We start from the raw sequence: 19,417 nt of genomic DNA on the forward strand, positions 1-19,417 counted from the left end.
GTCAGACAGCCGCAGCAGGTGAAACCATCAGTAAAATCACAAAGACACATTACCTGTTGCCGTGGCGCATGCTCCAGTAGATGCGGTTGGCGTGGTAACCGACGGGGAAGATGGCCGTCTTACTGTGGAAGGTGTGGAGCTGATGTGGGAGGAGCCTGCCGACGGCGCGGAACAGCAGGCTGCCCACCCTGAAGGTGTGCTGCCGCTCGCCGCGCTGCACCACGGCTGCGATCTGCCGCGCCTCGTCACGCTGCACATACACCCGCCGGAACACGGAGAAACATCGCAGCTCCGAGTCGTACGGGTCGGACGTCAACGCCACTATGGGGTCAGGGGTCGGCCCTGGGGTGGAGGAGGGGGAGGCACTGGACGACCTGTCCCCGCTCAGAAGGCCCGTCCTGGGCTTATGGAGCTGACAGAGCATGGTCTTATCCTGAAGGACAGATGGACAGACAGTGTCCTTATGTCTACTTACAGGCTTTTATATCCCGCACAGTGGACATATCAGCTCAGCACTGTGAGTTAGCATGTCTTTGACGTGATGTACCATAAGGTCAAGTTTTCATTTTTTATTCGTCTGTCTGATGATCATGTTGGATGTAAGTGTTAACTTTACAACATCATTTGGGTTTTTCCCCTGATGATCTATAAATCAAATAATTCAACCAGTTCTGCTTAAATCCAGGACTTGTCTCAAATATAGAGGGTATGCACATTCATCACTTCCCCCCCAGGCCACGCCCCTCTAAGCCCAGGCCACGCCCCTCTCAGTCAGACTGAGTGTCTTAAACCAACCTGCTCAACATGACGGAGTATAGCAGTAAACACAGCCAGAGCAAAGGAGCATGGGAAATCTGAAATTAAATGAAGGACAGTTGGACTGGACATGGATCTGTACCAGCTACCAAAGAACAAGTGGTCCAGAACTAGGACCAGAACCAGCTGATCCAAAGGCTCCAAAACTAGGACCAGAACCAGCTGATCCAAAGGGTCTAAAACTAGGGCCCAGAACCAGCTGATCCAAAGGGTCTAAAACTAGGGCCCAGAACCAGCTGATCCAAAGGGTCTAAAACTAGGGCCCAGAACCAGCTGATCCAAAGGGTCTAAAACTAGGGCCCAGAACCAGCTGATCCAAAGGCTCCAAAACTAGGACCAGAACCAGCTGATCCAAAGGGTCTAAAACTAGGGCCCAGAACCAGCTGATCCAAAGGGTCTAAAACTAGGGCCCAGAACCAGCTGATCCAAAGGCTCCAAAACTAGGGCCCAGAACCAGCTGATCCAAAGGGTCTAAAACTAGGGCCCAGAACCAGCTGATCCAAAGGGTCTAAAACTAGGGCCCAGAACCAGCTGATCCAAAGGGTCTAAAACTAGGGCCCAGAACCAGCTGATCCAAATGGTCTAAAACTAGGGCCCAGAACCAGCTGATCCAAAGGCTCCAAAACTAGGGCCCAGAACCAGCTGATCCAAAGGGTCTAAAACTAGGGCCCAGAACCAGCTGATCCAAAGGGTCTAAAACTAGGGCCCAGAACCAGCTGATCCAAAGGGTCTAAAACTAGGGCCCAGAACCAGCTGATCCAAATGGTCTAAAACTAGGGCCCAGAACCAGCTGATCCAAAGGCTCCAAAACTAGGGCCCAGAACCAGCTGATCCAAAGGGTCTAAAACTAGGGCCCAGAACCAGCTGATCCAAATGGTCTAAAACTAGGGCCCAGAACCAGCTGATCCAAAGGCTCCAAAACTAGGGCCCAGAACCAGCTGATCCAAAGGGTCTAAAACTAGGACCAGAACCAGCTGATCCAAAGGGTCTAAAACTAGGACCAGAACCAGCTGATCCAAAGGGTCTAAAACTAGGGCCCAGAACCAGCTGATCCAAAGGGTCTAAAACTAGGGCCCAGAACCAGCTGATCCAAAGGCTCCAAAACTAGGGCCCAGAACCAGCTGATCCAAAGGGTCTAAAACTAGGGCCCAGAACCAGCTGATCCAAAGGGTCTAAAACTAGGGCCCAGAACCAGCTGATCCAAAGGCTCCAAAACTAGGACCAGAACCAGCTGATCCAAAGGCTCCAAAACTAGGGCCCAGAACCAGCTGATCCAAAGGGTCTAAAACTAGGGCCCAGAACCAGCTGATCCAAATGGTCTAAAACTAGGGCCCAGAACCAGCTGATCCAAAGGGTCTAAAACTAGGGCCCAGAACCAGCTGATCCAAAGGCTCCAAAACTAGGGCCCAGAACCAGCTGATCCAAAGGGTCTAAAACTAGGACCAGAACCAGCTGATCCAAAGGGTCTAAAACTAGGACCAGAACCAGCTGATCCAAAGGGTCTAAAACTAGGGCCCAGAACCAGCTGATCCAAAGGCTCCAAAACTAGGACCAGAACCAGCTGATCCAAAGGCTCCAAAACTAGGACCAGAACCAGCTGATCCAAAGGCTCCAAAACTAGGGCCCAGAACCAGCTGATCCAAAGGGTCTAAAACTAGGGCCAAGAACCAGCTGATCCAAATGGTCTAAAACTAGGGCCCAGAACCAGCTGATCCAAAGGGTCTAAAACTAGGGCCCAGAACCAGCTGATCCAAATGGTCTAAAACTAGGGCCCAGAACCAGCTGATCCAAAGGCTCCCAAACTAGGGCCCAGAACCAGCTGATCCAAAGGGTCTAAAACTAGGGCCCAGAACCAGCTGATCCAAATGGTCTAAAACTAGGGCCCAGAACCAGCTGATCCAAAGGCTCCAAAACTAGGGCCCAGAACCAGCTGATCCAAAGGGTCTAAAACTAGGACCAGAACCAGCTGATCCAAAGGGTCTAAAACTAGGACCAGAACCAGCTGATCCAAAGGGTCTAAAACTAGGGCCCAGAACCAGCTGATCCAAAGGGTCTAAAACTAGGGCCCAGAACCAGCTGATCCAAAGGCTCCAAAACTAGGGCCCAGAACCAGCTGATCCAAAGGGTCTAAAACTAAGGCCCAGAACCAGCTGATCCAAAGGGTCTAAAACTAGGGCCCAGAACCAGCTGATCCAAAGGGTATAAAACTAGGGCCCAGAACCAGCTGATCCAAAGGGTCTAAAACTAGGGCCCAGAACCAGCTGATCCAAAGGCTCCAAAACTAGGGCCCAGAACCAGCTGATCCAAAGGGTCTAAAACTAGGGCCCAGAACCAGCTGATCCAAAGGCTCCAAAACTAGGGCCCAGAACCAGCTGATCCAAAGGGTCTAAAACTAGGACCAGAACCAGCTGATCCAAAGGGTCTAAAACTAGGACCAGAACCAGCTGATCCAAAGGGTCTAAAACTAGGACCAGAACCAGCTGATCCAAAGGCTCCAAAACTAGGGCCCAGAACCAGCTGATCCAAAGGCTCCAAAACTAGGACCAGAACCAGCTGATCCAAAGGCTCCAAAACTAGGGCCCAGAACCAGCTGATCCAAAGGGTCTAAAACTAGGGCCCAGAACCAGCTGATCCAAATGGTCTAAAACTAGGGCCCAGAACCAGCTGATCCAAAGGGTCTAAAACTAGGGCCCAGAACCAGCTGATCCAAATGGTCTAAAACTAGGGCCCAGAACCAGCTGATCCAAAGGCTCCAAAACTAGGGCCCAGAACCAGCTGATCCAAAGGGTCTAAAACTAGGGCCCAGAACCAGCTGATCCAAATGGTCTAAAACTAGGGCCCAGAACCAGCTGATCCAAAGGCTCCAAAACTAGGGCCCAGAACCAGCTGATCCAAAGGGTCTAAAACTAGGACCAGAACCAGCTGATCCAAAGGGTCTAAAACTAGGGCCCAGAACCAGCTGATCCAAAGGGTCTAAAACTAGGACCCAGAACCAGCTGATCCAAAGGTCGTTTCCAGTAGGTCGTGGACTGACCCCAGTGAATCTATGCATGATCTACTGGGACTGAGCAGATTTACTGAGTCTAGTTCAGATCCAGTCCTTTATCCAACACAGATACTACTGCTGTGGACCAGCAGGGCACCACTGCATTCTGGGAAATTAGCAGATTTACACCACCTGGTTTAAATTAACACATTATTCTGATAATATTATGGCTTTATTGTCGGAATATGACGACTTTAATCTCATAAACGAATGCTGTTAAATTATGAGTTTTTTTTATAACTACGACTTTATTCTCAGAACATTGTGATTCTTTTTGTATTCGACTTTATTCTCATAAAATTCCAGGTTTTATCTCCATATTTTCTGACTTTATACTCATAGTGACCAGTGTTTTTCTTTTCTTCTGTGGTCCTAATACTCCGTCGTAGCTTTATTCTCCAGTTCCTCCGTATTTGTAAAACTAGGTTGGCCTCAGTTTCAGTTAGTTTACTAATCATGTAGGAGCACAAGGTTCACAATCACAAAATGAAGACAAAAACCAGGAAAGATCTGATCATGAAACCAAGAGCTGCACTAAGAAGGAGCGTTAGCCAAAACAATAGGTCATTTCAGGTCTGATTGGACCCAAAAATACAGCATCAGTGAATGTTAGCTGACCCCAAACAGGATCCACAGATCTAGGTTTGGTTTCCTGGATTTGTGGATCCATCTTCTTCTCTTATCTTTGTCTTTCGGTGTCTGTAAAACGATAGCACCCACTGCTTTAAGAACCTGTTCGAACAATCAATCACACAACTGCTCTGCCCCAGCTTCTATTAAATATTGCTCTTAAGTTTAAACAGTATTGAAGTTAACACTGTCACTCATCTCCCTCTTTCTGCCACCGCAGAACCACGGTGACTTCCGCTAGTGGTGAAGTCACGTGCATACCCTCTATTGTTCAGTGTCCAGTAAAGGATCATGAGTATGAGTTCTGGTCACAGGCTCCACCTCCACGACAGAAACAGTTATTGTGTTATTTCACAGTATAACTGTACAGTGTTTGTGTGTAATTGGAGGGATGACATATTGTTGTTGAGTGCGTTTGCTTCCATACCTTGAAAAAGGTGCAGTGTGCCTGCAGAGCGCAGGTGAAGTGGTAGGTGTTGGTGCAGCGCAGGCGGTTGCATCCGCTCGTGGCGCCGGTCTGTTGGCAGTGAGCGCAGCGCAGCGTCAGGCCTCGTCTCAGAGCCAGCTCCACATTGATCAGTGCGCCGGCCTGAGTCTCGTACACCTCGCTGGACCACAGAGCGCAGTTCAAGTGAACCTGAGGCACAGATGGGACATATCAGAGACCGGATGGACCACAGACTCACCTGTCCACCTGTGTCACCTGTACTCACCCACAGGTCCAGGTCCAGGTTCAGCAGGCGGGCAGGGCCATCCGTCAGTCCATCTCCCTGTTGGTGACAGAAACAGCAGCGTCGCTGATCTTTGGGTAACGGGTCAGGACGAAGACACGCCCCCAAGTTCTTCAGCTCCTCCTCTGTCGGCATAGCAACTGCCTCATTGGGGATGCAAGGGCCCCTGAGAAAAAGAAGACATAAAGGACAATGTTCAGTCTAGTCAACACAATGCTAACGCTGTGAACTGCTCAGTGTTATGCTAACAAGGTAACCTCCTCAGTGTTATGCTAACACTGTAACCTGCTCAGTATGATGCTAACGCTGTAACCTGCTGTGTGATGCTAACGCTGTAACCTGCACAGTGTTATGCTAATGTTGTAATCTGCTCAGTGTTATGCTAACATTGTAGCCTGCTCAGTGTTATGCTAACGCTGTAACCTGCTCAGTGTGATGCTAACGCTGTGAACTGCTCAGTGTTATGCTAACAAGGTAACCTCCTCAGTGTTATGCTAACACTGTAACCTGCTCAGTGTGATGCTAACGCTGTATCCTGCTCAGTGTGATGCTAACGCTGTAACCTGCACAGTGTTATGCTAATGTTGTAATCTGCTCAGTGTTATGCTAACATTGTAGCCTGCTCAGTGTTATGCTAACGCTGTAACCTGCTCAGTGTGATGCTAACGCTGTAACCTGCTCAGTGCTACGCTAACGCTGTAACCTGCTCAGTGTTATGCTAACGCTGTATCCTGCTCAGTGTGATGCTAACACTAACCTGCTCAGTGTTATGCTAACGCTGTATCCTGCTCAGTGCTACGCTAACGCTGTAACCTGCTCAGTGTGATGCTAAGGCTGTAACCTGCTCAGTGCTATGCTAACACTGTAACCTGCTCAGTGTTATGCTAATGCTGTATCCTGCTCAGTGTGATGCTAACACTAACCTGCTCAGTGTTATGCTAACGCTGTATCCTGCTCAGTGCTACGCTAACGCTGTAACCTGCTCAGTGTGATGCTAACGCTGTATCCTGCTCAGTGCTACGCTAACGCTGTAACCTGCTCAGTGTGATGCTAACGCTGTAACCTGCTCAGTGCTACGCTAATGCTGTAACCTGCTTAGTGTGATGCTAACGCTGTGAACTGCTCAGTGTTATGCTAACAAGGTAACCTCCTCAGTGTTATGCTAACACTGTAACCTGCTCAGTGTGATGCTAACGCTGTATCCTGCTCAGTGTGATGCTAACGCTGTATCCTGCTCAGTGTGATGCTAACGCTGTAACCTGCACAGTGTTATGCTAACGCTGTATCCTGCTCAGTGTGATGCTAACGCTGTATCCTGCTCAGTGTGATGCTAACGCTGTAACCTGCTCAGTGCGATGCTATCACTGTAACCTGCTTAGCCTTATGCTAACGTTGTAACCTGTTCGGTGTGATAGTAACTTGCAAACCTGCTCAGTGCTATGCTAACGCTGTAACCTGCTCAGTGTGATGCTAACGCTGTATCCTGCTCAGTGCTACGCTAACGCTGTAACCTGCTCAGTGTGATGCTAACGCTGTAACCTGCTCAGTGCTACGCTAATGCTGTATCCTGCTCAGTGTTATGCTAACGCTGTATCCTGCTCAGTGTGATGCTAACACTGTAACCTGCTCAGTGTGATGCTAACGCTGTAACCTGCTCAGTGTGATGCTAACGCTGTAACCTGCTCAGTGCGATGCTATCACTGTAACCTGCTTAGCCTTATGCTAACGTTGTAACCTGTTCGGTGTGATAGTAACTTGCAAACCTGCTCAGTGCTATGCTAATGCTCCAGCGTCTCCAACGGGAGCTCTTCATCCTCTTCCCATGTCGTGATGTAAGAGGGTCATCTCCACCTGGAACGGCTCGTGGGCGGGGCTTTAACTTCACCTTCACCTGTAAACCGGTAAGTGGTGAGTCGGGTGATCAGTAAAGGAGCTGACTGTTTGATTATTTAAGACCACACCCACCTTGAGGCTGTCCACGCGGGGCTTGGTCTCCATGGTGATAGCAGAGGCCGGGGGGAAGGACAGCGGAGGAGAGGGGGCGGGGCCAGCAGAAGGGGTGTTGTGAGGGAGAGTGTGGACAGCGATGGATGACATATTGTTGGCATACTGGTGCTGCACTTTGCTAGAGGGGAGCTGTGGGATGGGGGCGGGGCCAACCTGAGGATGGTCATTCACATACATGTTATGCGAGGATGCGTTCATTCATTGCATCAATAACAGTGATGTCATCAGCATTAGAACCGCCCATCCATTATGAAAACTACACAAGCTGAAACTCTATATCCTATCAGTACTTATGAATACATGAACACTAACACACTATTTTCTGTTTGACATTTGAGGACAATTTATTTATACACATAATAACCAAGGATTAATATTAATCAATTTTCCGTTAGATGTATTACCTATTAATCAAATCGGCTGACATTAACTAGGTATTTCCTGTTTGTTTTATTTTTTAAATATAACTTTAAGTACGACATATTGTATATTGTTCAAGTTGTTAATAAAGTTGATCGACAGTTGGCGAGGTGACAGTTGCTTAGTGCAGTCTGTTTGTTCAGTCAGATGAGGCGAGAAATACACAAAACTACCGAAAATATGTCTAGTAAATTTTACTGACAAAGAAAATGCAGCTAACTGTCTAACTGATCATCAGACACTCTTTTCAAAACAGAAACAGGCAGCAACATGCAGTATTTTCACACATATGTATGAAACGATTCTGCATTATGGAAAACGTAGTATATAATACACGTTTTACAAAAAAAGTGTCACCTTTTGGGCTGAGTTCTGCAGGTCAGACATGTGTCGGGCTGAGCAGGTGGGACTACAGAACACCAGGCTGGGTCCTGGTCTGGGCTGACCCTCCTGAAACAGAAAGAACAGTGAGACCTCAGTGGGACTAGGGTAGGGATGGGAATCAATAAGAATTTAACGATTCCGATTCCATATCGATTTTGCTTATTGATCCGAATCCTTATTGATTCTCTTATTGATTCTCATTAGGTGAGGGAATAAAAGAGTACAAACGGGTGTGTTTGCATTAACTGTCATTTATATTTCCACCTACACAGAAAATAGAACATATACAGTATGTATAAATAATAACAACAGATGACACCAGGCCTGGTTTTGGGGTGGGGGGGGTGGGGGGTGTACAGTGCCAGTGAAACCCCAGACTCTTTACTAATTCCTCTATTTCCTCATTTCCACTACATGGAACCGCTTCGACTCTGCTCGTCTCCTGTTGTTGTGCTCCTCATTTCCTTTCCCCTACCTTCAGAAACTTGTATTTGAGGGGGTACGACGTTTGTTGTCCGCACCAGAACCAGAACTGGGCCCAGATGACGGTCTGGTGTTCACTCTGCCGCTAGATTCACAAACACCGCTGAGTAGAGAATCAGATGAATCACATGTGGACAAATGTTTGAACAGACTGGAGGGAGTCCACCTTTAGAAGAAATGGAAGATCTGACAGAGTTCAACTGGACCTGGTGTGGTCTGTTTAAACCTGGTGTGGTCTGTTTGGACCTGGTGTGGTCTATTTGGACCTGGTGTGGTCTGTTTGGACCTGGTGTGGTCCGTTTAAACCTGGTGTGGTCTGTTTGGACCTGGTGTGGTCTATTTGGACCTGGTGTGGTCCGTTTAAACCTGGTGTGGTCTATTTGGACCTGGTGTGGTCTGTTTAAACCTGGTGTGGTCTGTTTGGACCTGGTGTGGTCTATTTGGACCTGGTGTGGTCTGTTTGGACCTGGTGTGGTCCGTTTAAACCTGGTGTGGTCTATTTGGACCTGGTGTGGTCCGTTTAAACCTGGTGTGGTCCGTTTGGACCTGGTATGGTCCGTTTGGACCTGGTGTGGTCCGTTTGGACCTGGTATGGTCCGTTTGGACCTGGTGTGGTCCGTTTGGACCTGGTGTGGTCCGTTTGGACCTGGTGTGGTCTGTTTGGACCTGGTGTGGTCTGTTTGGACCGCTTCTGCCTCAACCTCATGTTGGCTACATTCTGACCAAAACAATGCAGCGTATGCGTGATGTCATCATGAATATGCAACGAAGGTGGAATCGATAAGCAGAATCGTTAAGCAGGCAGGCAAGCGATTCCAAGGAATCGAGCTACTGGGATCCGGTTCTCAAAAAGAACCGGTTCTCGATTCCCATCCCTAGACTGGGGGCTCAGGTCCAGTCAGGTCCACATCAGGTCTTCCTCTTACCTGTTTGAGCTCCTTCACGATGCGGACTCCGTTTCCCAGCAGCACCTTGCAGTGGCTGCAGCAGTCAGGCCGAGCGGCGGCAGGTTGGCTGTAGTCCAGTCTGATGGCTGGAGATCACAACAAACACACATGTACATTTAAACACTAAAAATCACATCAACTCATGTAACAGGGCTGACAATGAATTAAAAATATATTAATACAGTGGTTCCCAACCTTTTTGGCTCGTGACCCCATTTTAACATCACAAATTTCTGGCAACCCCAGACATTCAAAACGGGGACTTTTTTTTTTTTTGCTAAAATTTATTTGTTTTTGATCATGTAATAGTTTGCTATACTATGTTGCAAAAAAACGTTAATTTTTAACAACATTTAGTCTATATAATGTCTATTATTGTGGACAGAGGCAGTAAATCCAGGTGTAGATTACTGCACAAAGGGAGAATGTGATTTTCCTTGGTCAGGATCTGTCCAGTCAGTCCAGCTGTGATTTACAAGGAGGACAATTAATACTGAACAAACAAGAACTGAAACTATGAATTATGAAAGAGCTGCAGCATCTGAAACTGACCACAGTGAACATTTGACACACAAACAGAACCACAGTGCTGCAGTTTCACACTCACAGTTGGTCATGTCTGGTATGGCTTGGGATTGTCCCTCTCAACTTACCATATATTTTTAATTTGTAAGTTTTTGTTATTTTTATTAATTACTAGAAATTTCAGGCAACCCCATTTGAATTCCAGGTGACCCCACATGGGATCCCAACCCCGCAGTTGAAAAACACTCGATTAATAATACAATATCCTGTCATTATTTCAGTTGAGAACTTCACTACCATTTTGACCCGAGGGGATCCACAGGTTGTAGATGTGGTCGTTTTTATGCTGTCGTGTATTCGTACATGCAGTACCACATCTGTCCAGCAGTCACTGCCAAAGCCTTCTGGGTATAACAACGTGATTGTAAGGCCAGTGTATTCAAAACTACTAATATCTCCCAAAATATTGGCCTGTTTTCCCTTCCATTTTCCTTGACCAAAAATACATGAGTATACCAAACTGCAGCAGTCAGCTCTTTCCAGATTTTGTGTGAGGCCACTTGGCTTTTATAATTATAGATTCTTTAAGTTTGCAATAAATATTCAAATGCGAAACTAAACAGTTTAATGTAGAAATAATTAACCTGGTGTTTACATACATTGTGTTAGATTTAGGAGGCTGTAAATGGGCATTTGTAATAATGATATAATAATAACAATAATAATAACAACAACAATATTTGAGTGTCTAATGATTACTAATGTGTTTTTTTCTCTTTATTAACGAGGCCTTTCATATGTGAATACTAACCGTTGCCGTTGTTGGCTGGAGGTCTCACTGTTCTGTTTCCTGTTGAAGCCTGTGAACAATCAATGTGGTTAAAACACATTCAGATTAGGCAGCAACTGGATTAGCATTTGCACAACCTGGTTAAAGTGATTTAAAAGAAACTGTTTTATCCAAGTCAAAACAAAACCTGTTCAGGTGAGAGGAAAGGTTTAGAGAGTCGGCAGTTACCAAGGAATAAACTTCAGTTTACAGTGAACCCTAGAGGTTTAGTCTGGAATAGTCAACACAAACCGACACTGATCAGTTCTCCTGAACTTCAGGATCTGATCACTGGGTTTTTGCAACAGTCTGACTCCGATTTACTGCTTTGTGGAAAAAAAAAAACCCTCAAGCTGCTCTTTTGGTAAAGACTAGTGAAGACTGGTAAAGACTGGTTAAGACTGGTGAAGACTGGTAAAGACTAGTGAAGACTGGTAAAGACTGGTAAAGACTAGTGAAGACTAGTGAAGACTGGTAAAGACTGCTGAAGACTGGTAAAGACTGGTAAAGACTAGTGAAGACTGGTAAAGACTGGTAAAGACTAGTGAAGACTAGTGAAGACTGGTAAAGACTGGTAAAGACTAGTGAAGACTAGTGAAGACTGGTAAAGACTGCTGAAGACTGGTAAAGACTGGTAAAGACTAGTGAAGACTGGTAAAGACTGGTAAAGACTAGTGAAGACTGGTAAAGACTGGTTAAGACTGGTTAAGACTGGTGAAGACTGGTAAAGACTGCTGAAGACTGGTAAAGACTAGTGAAGACTAGTGAAGACTGGTAAAGACTAGTAAAGACTGGTAAAGACTAGTAAAGACTGGTAAAGACTAGTGAAGACTGGTAAAGACTAGTAAAGACTGGTAAAGACTAGTAAAGACTGGTAAAGACTGGTAAAGACCGGTGAAGATTGGTGAAGACTAGTGAAGATTGGTGAAGACTAGTAAAGACTGGTAAAGACTAACGAAGACTGGTGTAATGGAACAAATAACTAATGATTAAGATCCTGGGATAAGAAGGAGCTTCTCTCTTGAATTCTTCAGGTTCTGGTTCTCACCCGAGTCGAACTCCGTCACAAAGGAGGGACTGGACTTCAGAACCAGCTGTTCATTAATGCTTTAGGCGTTTGACTTTTAGGAGTTTTTTTTCCAAAAACATTACATTTTGTTATCTAGAATTCAAACAGCAGTATCTTGGAAGTGGTTCAAGATCAAGTCATACTGTAAATTAGGAAATTACTGGGAATGACCCAAAGTTTAAGATGGGAGTAAATTTACTCATCTAATTTGCATATTGTGATGTCACAGGGCGGGGGCCATATTGGATTGTATAACTTTTAGTGGAACTGAACTTTGAACATATTTATATTGAATTTTTTTCATATTTTTTGTCATCTTATCATTAAAATAAATGAACTAAAACCTTAATCAAAGCAACATGAGCCCTGAGTGGGCGGGGCTCTCACCTGCATCAGTGGCACTCGGACCCCGGCCAGCAGAGCCAAAGAGCTGCGTTCAGGACCACCGGCTCTGTTCAGATGGTAGTTGACCGGGACCGGGAGCCGCAGGAGCTGGGCCACGGCAGCCATGACGCCCGGAACGTTCTGGACGATCACAAAGAGAAGTGTGAATGACCGCAAGGGGAGGGGCAAATGACCAACCACACACAACAGGTGACACTCTGAATTCCAACCAATGGATGGACATGATGGAGCAGATTTATGTTATAGAGAAAACAGGCGTGACTTTGAATGAAACGGCAGAAAATGGACAGTATTTACTTAGGACTTGAGTATTTGTACTCTATTGCTGGTGTTCTTTTCTGTCTATTTTTGTTTTGGTTGGACCTTTTGTGTAATTGCTATTTTTCATAATAATAACCAAATAAAGAGTTGAACCTCCTGAGACCCAGGAAATGTCAGCAAAGTACCAGCTTTTTTTTTGTTTTTTATTAAATCAGTGCCTATATTGGAAACATCATGATGCAACAGCTTTTTCAGATGCAACTTTTAAAATTTTTCATGGAATGTCCTTTGTGCTGGACAGTTTTCCTTTTTTTTGTATAAAGTTGTGAAACTCTTGTCCACAAATGTGGACAGAAAACCCATAGCTCAGTCTGAGGAGGATAAAAAACATAACAATGGACAAAATCTCTGCATTCTCATCACATTATGTCAAACAGACATTACTGATCCCAAACTGGGAAACTGCAGCAGCAGCAGCATGAGAAACAGAAAAATACAAGAACACACTATATATAAGAAATTACAAGTATAAAAACAGACCTGGGTAAAAAAACAAAAAACCTGGATAATTAGACTGTAAGCTGCACAAATAAACTGTAAGGAGTAAATAAAGTGGAATGTTCAGTATGATGAAGAAAATAGCAGAAATACCCATGGGCCTCTGCTGCTGCTGGAGAGGGATCACAGATATATGAGAAGTAACAGGTGCTTACCTGAGCTGCAACAGGGTTCAGCGTTATTGCTATGGTTACAAGGTCAGTGTTGGAGCAGGAGGGAGGGCCCTGATGGTTAGGCTCCGCCTTCACTTCCTGTTTAACCGCAGAGCCTGAAAAGACACACATTCACCTGTATTTAGATTTGGATGTTTTTGAATTCACTCCTGTAACATTACTTCCACTTGCGGCATCGAACCTTTGCCCCTGGCACAGGGCATGATGGGTATTGTAGGCGAAGGGCAGGGTGACGGCGGCTCCAGCTTGATGAAGGACAGGTCGGGGTACCTGCTGACCTCCACGTCGGCCACACTCTCTGGAGATGACGACGGGATGAAACCGTCTGGACTGTTGCGGTCCGACATGTCCTGGACCCTGAACCAGAAAAAAAAAAAAAAAAAACAGACAGAAGGAAAACAGTTCAGCAACAGGACAAGAAAACACAACACAGTCACAGCCTGATTCACAACACAAACACTATGTACTTATTTCCTCTCACTAGCATTTCTGGAATTTAACTAAACGCAGTGATTCTACTGTGTACGTTTCATCATCTAATGCAGGGCTGTCAAACTCATTTTAGTTCAGTTCCACATTCACCCCAATATGATCTGAAGTGGACCGGACCAGTACAATAATAACTGAAAAAAGTAAAATTACATTATGATAATGTTTACATCTACAACATTTCCATAAAAATCTGAATAACATGAACAACTTGAAATGTCTTAAGAAAAACAAGGGCAATTTTAACAATATTCTGCCTCAGTTTATCATTTACACATGTGCGCTATAACTTACATTACAATTACAAATACACAAAACATACAGTACCAGGTATAATATTGGTAAAATTGCATTTACTTCTCTTAAGACATTTCCATTTGTTCATATTTGTTCAGGTTATTCACATTTTTTGTAAATGGATAGTTTGTTAATCTAAACATTTTCATGTAATTTTACTTTTTCTCACTACCACAAAGATAAAATCTGCAGTTGCAATTATTTATAGGTTGTTATGATACTATTTTACTGATCTGACCCAATTGAGATCTAATTGATCTGTATGTGGAACTGAATTAAAATGATTTTGACACCACTGACTGTTCATATCTTCAGTGTAATTTTTGCATTTCACTAATTCATCCTACGGGTCGGATTGGACCCTGTGGCGGGCCGGATTTGGCCCCCGGGCCTCATGTTTGACACCTGTGACCTAATGCAACAAGTATTAAACTAGTTAACAGCTGAATTTACTGTTAAACAGAAATGATCGTCTCCTGTTCCGTTTTTATCATAATTTATTATCATCAGTAGTTGCTTTTCTATTGCACATATGTGCAAAACTTTACCAATATTTACTAAATGTCGAAAAAACAGAAGTGCATAATGTTGGTTTTTCCAATAAATCACAAATGCGATGATTTGTTTATTTATTATCACAAGATGACACGAAAAGTCATTCCGTAAACATGGTGATGAACATAAATATGGTGTTGATTTACAGATACATTTATTATTATTATATATCACCCCTCTATCCTGTACTAAATTAAAAAATGATTTGTTTCCTGGTGTGTCCACACATACCACGCCATGTTTCTTTTAAAACTCTTCTTCTTCGCTTGTTGAAACATCCATCAACATCAGGTCTTTTTTATTCACATCCTTTTTTATTCTAGTTGTGGAAAAAGGTCTTTCCATTCCAGTTTTGCATGATATACCAATTGTGCTATGCCCAAAATAACACCTGTTGCCAGCACAAAAATTTTTAAACGAAAAATGAGTTTTGACGAAATTGTCATTTTTCCGTTAGGCAAATTTTTATGTGCAAGCTATATTTGCGCACTTTGAGGGTTTGAGGGAAAAGCGACTACTGATGATGATGAAGCATCGTAAAATCATGAGAATAAAGAGGACGCACATAAAGGTGTGACCATGAAGCTGACATATTAAACTTTATAAAATGACATGTAATATTTACTGGAAAAAAAACATTGTGATCATTGGAAAAACAATTACAAGAAAAAGGATGAAATATTAAAAGAATAAAGTATAGAAATATAGACTTTTTTCTCTAAATGTTACGATGTTAACATGTCATTGTGTCGTCGTGTTTTTTAATAGAACAGAATGTACAGAACAGACTAGAACACACTGAATAAAATATTACACAAATTGTACCAAAATATTGACAATAGGGACGTAATGATTACCGGTTTAATGATAAACGGCGGTAAAATCACAGACGGTTAGTAATACCACTTAAATTCTAATTCTCATGATAACTGTGTTTGATTATCGCACTTTTAGGGGAAAAAACCCTACGTAAAGATCTGCTTTTATGTCAAATATTTGAGTATAGTTATAATTTATTACAATTTTGATTTTCTATACCTAATATTTGGAACCAATATTCACTTTTAAAGTCTGTGAAAAGGTTCGTTAAGTATCTTCGAGTTATTTATGCAATAAATTATAGACATTTTTCAAATCGGATTTTATATACACTACTCAAAAAAGTTAAGGACCACTTTTTAATTTGTGTATAAGTTTTTTATATGAGGTATTCTACTTCTGGAAATACCCCAGTACAACTGTCCTGAATGTCCTCAAACACACTGTAATCAATTTCACACATGATTGGATTCAATTGTTGCATAATGTCTCTGGCATCATTGCACATCCTGAAATGAGGGCCTATAGGGGTGTCAGCTGACCACGTGAAGTGGTACAAAAGTGGGTGCAAAAGCATTTTCTGTCTTTAGTCTCCACAATCAGACAACTTGGTGACAACAGCAATGCCGAGACGCCGCCTGAGTGAACCAGAAGTTGCCAGAGCCCTAGGGATGCTGGAAGCTGGCCTCAGTCAGCGAAGAGTAGCCGAAATGATGGGTGTGTCGCACAGTGTCATCAGCAAAGCAAACCAAAGACACCGAGAGACAGGGCTATACTCCCAGAGACCCCGCAGTGGCCGACCAGTTGCAACAACCCCTGGAGATGATCGCTACTTGACGAATCTCAGCCTCCGCGACCGCTTTCACAGTGCACATCGCCTCAATAATGACTTCGCTGCAGCAACTGGAGTGATTGTTTCCACTCAAACAATCCATAACCGACTTCACCGAGCCAATATGCATGCCAGAAGGCCAGCTCAGTGTGTCCCACTCACCCCTGCTCCCCCAGGGACCACGTAGAGACGAGTACGGTTGCCATAGGTGATGCCTCCCCACACCATGATGCTGCCTCTTCCATAATGGTCAAGTTCTGCAATACAGGGGTCGGCAAATCTGTCTCCTGGTCGCCTCCAGACTCTCACATGTCCATCATTGTGGTCAAGGGAGAATCTGCTCTCATCTGTGGACAGAACTCGGCGCCATGGCTGTTGGGTCCATCTGACATGCTCCTGAGCCCAGCTGAGACGGATTCTTCTGTGAGCAGGGGTGAGTGGGACACACTGAGGTGGCCTTCTGGCATGCATATTGGCTCGGTGAAGTCGGTTATGGATTGTTTGAGTGGAAACAATCACTCCAGTTGCTGCAGCGAAGTCATTATTGAGGCGATGTGCACTGTGAAAGCGGTCGCGGAGGCTGAGATTCGTCAAGTAGCGATCATCTCCAGGGGTTGTTGCAACTGGTCGGCCACTGCGGGGTCTCTGGGAGTATAGCCCTGTCTCTCGGTGTCTTTGGTTTGCTCTGCTGATGACACTGTGCGACACACCCATCATTTCGGCTACTCTTCGCTGACTGAGGCCAGCTTCCAGCATCCCTAGGGCTCTGGCAACTTCTGGTTCACTCAGGCGGCGTCTCGGCATTGCTGTTGTCACCAAGTTGTCTGATTGTGGAGACTAAAGACAGAAAATGCTTTTGCACCCACTTTTGTACCACTTCACGTGGTCAGCTGACACCCCTATAGGCCCTCATTTCAGGATGTGCAATGATGCCAGAGACATTATGCAACAATTGAATCCAATCATGTGTGAAATTGATTACAGTGTGTTTGAGGACATTCAGGACAGTTGTACTGGGGTATTTCCAGAAGTAGAATACCTCATATAAAAAACTTATACACAAATTAAAAAGTGGTCCTTAACTTTTTTGAGTAGTGTATATTTTTGTGTTTTCTGTCCTGTTATGTTTTTATAGTAGGTTACAGTGAAAAAATAATAGACAGATGATCTAGATGAAGTTGTGCTGAAAAAACAGATCCAAACATGGGTATAGTAAACATTTGTTTCTATAGTATATAAAGGCCAAATCAAAAGGACTGAAAAACAGACAAAAAAGACTCAGACCACTAAGGGTTAATATTGGAATGTTTCTGACACAGAAGGGACATTGGGACTGTTATTTTATTTTACTTTTTTAATACAACTTGTTTAAATTATTTCATTAGTGTGTGCATTAGTCATTTTTGAACATTTTGAGCACAGTTTCAATAATGCTGCGATAATAATGATAACTGTGATAATTTTGGACACAATAACCGTGATATGAAATTTTCATATGGTTCCATCCCTAATTGACAATATACAAAAACTACAAGAAATACTGAAATATACAAAAAGCCAACTTTATAAGATAGATGGAAGAAATATATACAACATATAATGACTACATGCAGGTAATAAAGGATAAATACAGGTAATAAAGGATATACAGGGTGGGGAAGCAAAATTTACAATATTTTGAGGCAGGTATTGAAAGACAGTGTATGACCAATTAGTTTATTGAAAGTCATGAGAATTTAAATCTTCAAATCATATTTTACTGCATTTCTAACGCTCTTGTTGTCTACCTCAAGTTCAGTTGCCATTTTTCTCCTGGATTTGGTTGGATCCTTTAGGATTTTGGATTTGAGAGCTTTAATAAAAGCTTTGGTACGTCTTTTGTTGCTTCCTCCACTTCCAGACTTTCTGGTAATAGTTTTGCTCATAGTCATTCTCTTCTTTCCATTATAAACAGTCTTTATGGACACTCCAACTATTTTTGAAATCTCCTTTGGTGTGACGAGTGCATTCAGCAAATCACACACTCTTTGACGTTTGCTTTCCTGATTACTCATATGGGCAAAAGTTTGTGAAAAGGTATGGATAATAGTGTTAGGTATGATTATGACATCAGTATATGTTTGGGTTCAAAACAACTGACGTAGTGCCTGCTGAGAAAAACACAACTAAATGTTCAGTGTACATTTTGTTTCCCCACCCTGTATATACAGGTAATAAAGGATAGGTACAGGTAATAAAGGATATATATATACAGGTAATAAAGGATATGTACAGGGTGAAACTGAAATTGAAAACCAGATGCATGATTCATGGTTATTGCACTAAGGTTGGGTGAGTATTGTATAAACTGAGGGTGGTGGTTCAGTTGGGGGGGGGGGGGGGGCACATTTAACCTCTTGTGGGTAGAGACTGTATTTGAGTCTGTTAGTTTTTGTTTTAAGTGTCGTGAATCTCCTTCCAGGTGGCGGAGTCTGATTATTTGACTGGCTTTCGCTGGAGTCTGCTCATGTAAATGTCATCGACAGTGTATTAGTTAACGAGCTGTGCATCCATGATTTGCGCGGTTAATTTTTGAAAAGCATGGGCAAAAAAATGGTGCAGGGTGTGCTCACAGCCATGCTAATTATCAATATATTGTTCTTACCTTGTCACGGGTATTACCATGTCGAAATGCAAGTGGTTGGACTGTTAGTGTGTTTCTCATTGGGGGCGGTACCCCATGTAAAGACCCTGTGTAAGTGCACATTTGTTTTCGGCTTGGAATACCGTACAACATCCCCCCGACACGATGCCGTTGTGCTGTGCACGTTGCTTTTACACCTGCCTGAATCTTCCACCGTACACACCCTGTTCCTCCATTTCTGCCTCATACACTGGTCACCGGTTCTATTCTATTCTGTTAACACGTTATGTCATTGTTTGTTTTTTTTTTATTATTAAGTAAAGATACAAAGATGCAAGAGCAAAAAAACATAAAACTGAAAACCAGTGATGAAAGTGAGGAAAGAAAAAAAACCCTGAACTTTTCTGAGCATTTCTTTCTGCATGCTCTGAGGTGCATTCTGGTGCACTGTGGGAGCAAAAACCTGGAAAGCATTAAGGTTCAAGATTTATGAAAAAACACATCTCACACAGGAATAT

At 43.7% G+C, this 19,417-nt stretch overlaps 1 protein-coding gene across 3 annotated transcripts in view; it reads right to left on the reverse strand.

Moving 5' to 3' along the window:
* Positions 1–19,417, reverse strand: part of LOC115411479 (histone-lysine N-methyltransferase 2C-like) — a 172,205-nt gene that overhangs the window by 12,435 nt on the left and 140,353 nt on the right. For all 3 annotated transcript variants that reach the window (XM_030123628.1, XM_030123625.1, XM_030123627.1), the window contains 11 exons: positions 13,466–13,641; positions 13,267–13,379; positions 12,275–12,412; positions 10,801–10,849; positions 9,444–9,550; positions 8,008–8,100; positions 7,189–7,383; positions 6,987–7,114; positions 5,206–5,389; positions 4,920–5,129; positions 54–433 (listed from right to left, as the gene is read on the reverse strand). In XM_030123628.1, coding sequence (XP_029979488.1) covers positions 54–433; positions 4,920–5,129; positions 5,206–5,389; positions 6,987–7,114; positions 7,189–7,383; positions 8,008–8,100; positions 9,444–9,550; positions 10,801–10,849; positions 12,275–12,412; positions 13,267–13,379; positions 13,466–13,641 — 1,773 coding nt within the window. The remainder of the gene's footprint in view (positions 1–53; positions 434–4,919; positions 5,130–5,205; positions 5,390–6,986; positions 7,115–7,188; positions 7,384–8,007; positions 8,101–9,443; positions 9,551–10,800; positions 10,850–12,274; positions 12,413–13,266; positions 13,380–13,465; positions 13,642–19,417) is intronic.

This window comes from Sphaeramia orbicularis, chromosome 20, assembly GCF_902148855.1.
Source record: "Sphaeramia orbicularis chromosome 20, fSphaOr1.1, whole genome shotgun sequence".
Taxonomy (NCBI): domain Eukaryota; kingdom Metazoa; phylum Chordata; class Actinopteri; order Kurtiformes; family Apogonidae; genus Sphaeramia; species Sphaeramia orbicularis.